This window comes from Garra rufa, chromosome 4 (genome assembly GCF_049309525.1).
Source record: "Garra rufa chromosome 4, GarRuf1.0, whole genome shotgun sequence".
Taxonomy (NCBI): domain Eukaryota; kingdom Metazoa; phylum Chordata; class Actinopteri; order Cypriniformes; family Cyprinidae; genus Garra; species Garra rufa.
The window spans coordinates 12,100,347-12,103,223 of record NC_133364.1 but is presented as its reverse complement, the minus strand read 5'-3'; the positions used below and the strand labels follow the sequence as shown (position 1 = coordinate 12,103,223).

At 40.4% G+C, this 2,877-nt stretch overlaps 1 protein-coding gene across 1 annotated transcript; it reads left to right on the top strand.

Annotated features, from left to right (window-relative positions):
* Positions 1–23: 23 nt before the first annotated feature.
* Positions 24–2,747, top strand: LOC141332762 (scavenger receptor cysteine-rich type 1 protein M130-like). The gene is made up of 5 exons (XM_073837725.1): positions 24–261; positions 1,114–1,428; positions 1,546–1,869; positions 1,946–2,263; positions 2,434–2,747. Exons 1-5 carry the CDS (start codon positions 24–26, stop codon positions 2,745–2,747), a joined length of 1,509 nt encoding a protein of 502 aa, XP_073693826.1.
* The last annotated feature ends 130 nt before the right edge of the window (positions 2,748–2,877 follow it).

Genomic DNA, 2,877 nt, shown 5'->3' with positions numbered 1-2,877 from the left:
AGATACTTCATGATCAGACGTGGATGTCAGTGTGTGACGCTGCCTTTGACCAGCAGGATGCAGAGGTTGTGTGTAGAGAGCTGGACTGTGGGGCTCCTGTACAGGTGCTGGGAGCAGCTGCTTTTGGAAAAGTAGACACTCTGATATGGACACGAGAAATTCAGTGTAGAGGAGATGAGTCTTTTATTTCATTCTGTTCAATTTCGCCATTACACAATCAGAGCTGCACCAGTGACAATAATGTGGGCCTTATATGTTCTGGTAAAATATCAATACTCTGTGTCTTCTAATTTGTTTAAAACTCTGTCATATAGTATAATCAGTCTTAAACCAGTGTTGTTTTCGTCAACGATGACGATGACGAAATCATTTCGTTGACGCCACTTTTTTTCATGACGATAACGAGACGATGACGAGGTAAAAATGGCTTGTTGATGACTAAAACATGATGAGACGTGTATGAGTTTTCGTTGACGAGACGAGAATAGACGAAAATGTTAGTGACGTTTAAAACGACTTTTAAAATGCATGACATTTCTGCTTATTGTGCAATGCATGCCAATTACAATCTAAAAAGTATCTGCCGCTATGACAAGCCGTTTTAGCATTAAATACTCTGCCATACCAATTTGGCAAGCCGTTTTAGCATTCTATTCATGTTTGGTTACGCCCACCACCTGGTGTGCAGCGCACAACGTGTCTTTTATGTCTAAAACCATTCCTTCATTAATGTAATTATTGGTGAAAATAGTCTATCCGGAAGCTCACATTGTGTTGAACTATAGATCTGCTATTTTCACAACATATAAGTGACACTACCCAACAGCAAAATACTTACTGACCTACAGTAATTTGTTAAAAGACTACTTTCCCCCCTTTTTTTGACTAAAACTAGACTAAAACCTTTTTGACTTTTCGTCGACTAAAATTGGACTAAAACTATCACATATAGAAGTGACTAAAATTGGACTAAAACTAATAAGCATTTTAGTCCAAAAGACTAAGACTAAGACTAAATCTAAGATGGTTGTCAAAAACAACACTGTCTTAAACACTTTGTATAAAAAACTTGCTAAGCTTTTTAGTGCATTAATACTTAACTCTTTTTTTCAGGTTACACTGGGTTAAAACTAGTAAATGGTTCAGACTCTTGTTCTGGAAGAGTGGAGGTTCAGTTCCTCAATGAGTGGGGCACAGTGTGTGATGCATGCTGGGATATGAGAGTTGCCAGTGTCCTCTGTAGACAGCTGAATTGTGGGATTGCTGTGTCTGTTGTGGGATCAGACTGGTTTGGAGAGGGAAGTGGTCAAATCTGGGCTGATGTGTTTGATTGTGATGGGAATGAAACAAAACTCTCAGAATGTTCCATCTCTTCATGGAGTCGAGCTGAAAATTCTCATGGACGAGATGTTGGAGTCATCTGCTCTGGTAAACTTTTTTGATGAAGAAAGACAAATGTTAGTCCTGGAAAAAGTCCAATTTCAGAATGTTTTAACTACAATACTTTGTTCTGCCAGTTTTGTAATATGTCAGATCTTTCTCTAGGCTCCTCTCTGGCTCTTCATGATGGTCTGGTGCGGTTGTCTAGAGAGAGACGGTGTGAGGGGGAGGTGGAAGTTTTCATCCATCAGGTTTGGAGGAGAGTTCTGCTGGACTCCTGGAGTCTCACTGAATCATCTGTGGTCTGCAGACAGCTGGGCTGTGGCTCTGTGCTGAACTTCTACGGCTCCTCTTCATCCAGTCCTGAACACAGTCATGAGTGTGTGACGGGCTTCCAGTGCTCTGGGAGTGAAGCTCATCTGGGGAACTGCAGCTCTCCACAAACTCTCAACTGCAGCTCCACACAACAGCTGTCAATTATTTGCTCCGGTAAGAACAACAACATCTGGGCAGATTCTTCAGTTGTTAGTGATGAATAATGTGTTTTTCTTTCTCTGAATTTCAGATCGCGGATCAATCAGGCTGGTGGGTTCTGGGGGAGACTGTGCAGGGAGGCTAGAGGTTTTTCACAGCGGCTCATGGGGGACAGTGTGTGATGACTCCTGGGATATTAAAGATGCCCATGTGGTGTGCAGACAGTTGCAGTGTGGAGTGGCCCTCAGTATCCAGCAGGTACCAGCCTGGTTTGGTCCTGGTTCTGGACCCATATGGCTGGATGAGGTGGAGTGTGAGGGGAATGAGACGTCCCTATGGAGCTGCTCTTCTCCAGGCTGGGGAAAACATGACTGTAATCACAAGGAGGATGTAGGAGTCGTGTGCTCAGGTAAATTCTCACAAATTTTAGTAACTATTGCAAACCCAGCAGCTGCTACTTTCAATGTCCAAAAATAAAATAATACTAATCTTGTAGGAGTTAGAATCAAATTATTTTTAGTAAGTTTATCAAATTAATTTATAAAAATAACTGAATTGAGTGCAACATTTTTTATCCAGAGTTTAAAGAGATCAGGTTAACTGAGGGCTGTGAAGGGAATGTGGAGGTTTTCTACAATGGATCCTGGGGTAATGTGTGCTGGAACCAGATGGACAGAGACACAGCGAGTCTGATCTGTCAAGAGCTAAACTGTGGAAGATCAAGCAGTGAACCAAGATATTCAGTGGGACTGAGATCTGCTCCCAATTGGTTAGATCGTCTTAAATGTCGAAAACATGACAAAACATTGTGGCAATGTCCATCTTTACCTTGGAGCCAGAATAACTGTTATGGTAATGAGGTGGCCAATATCACTTGCTTTGGTAAGACTTAAGTCAAGAAAATCATTATTAAATTATTATTATTATTATTATTATTATTATTATTATTATTATTATTATTATTATCATTTTACAGTAAACCAAAGTCATATATATTATATGTAATCATATATATTATAGTGT

Excerpts from the sequence above, each read along its gene's own strand:
- LOC141332762 (XM_073837725.1), top strand. The coding sequence starts at position 24 with ATGTCAGTGTGTGACGCTGCCTTTGACCAGCAGGATGCAGAGGTTGTG. Across the intron at positions 1,429-1,545 it reads TGTTGGAGTCATCTGCTCTG|GCTCCTCTCTGGCTCTTCAT; the intron begins GTAAACTTTTTT and ends ATCTTTCTCTAG. Across the intron at positions 1,870-1,945 it reads GCTGTCAATTATTTGCTCCG|ATCGCGGATCAATCAGGCTG; the intron begins GTAAGAACAACA and ends TCTGAATTTCAG.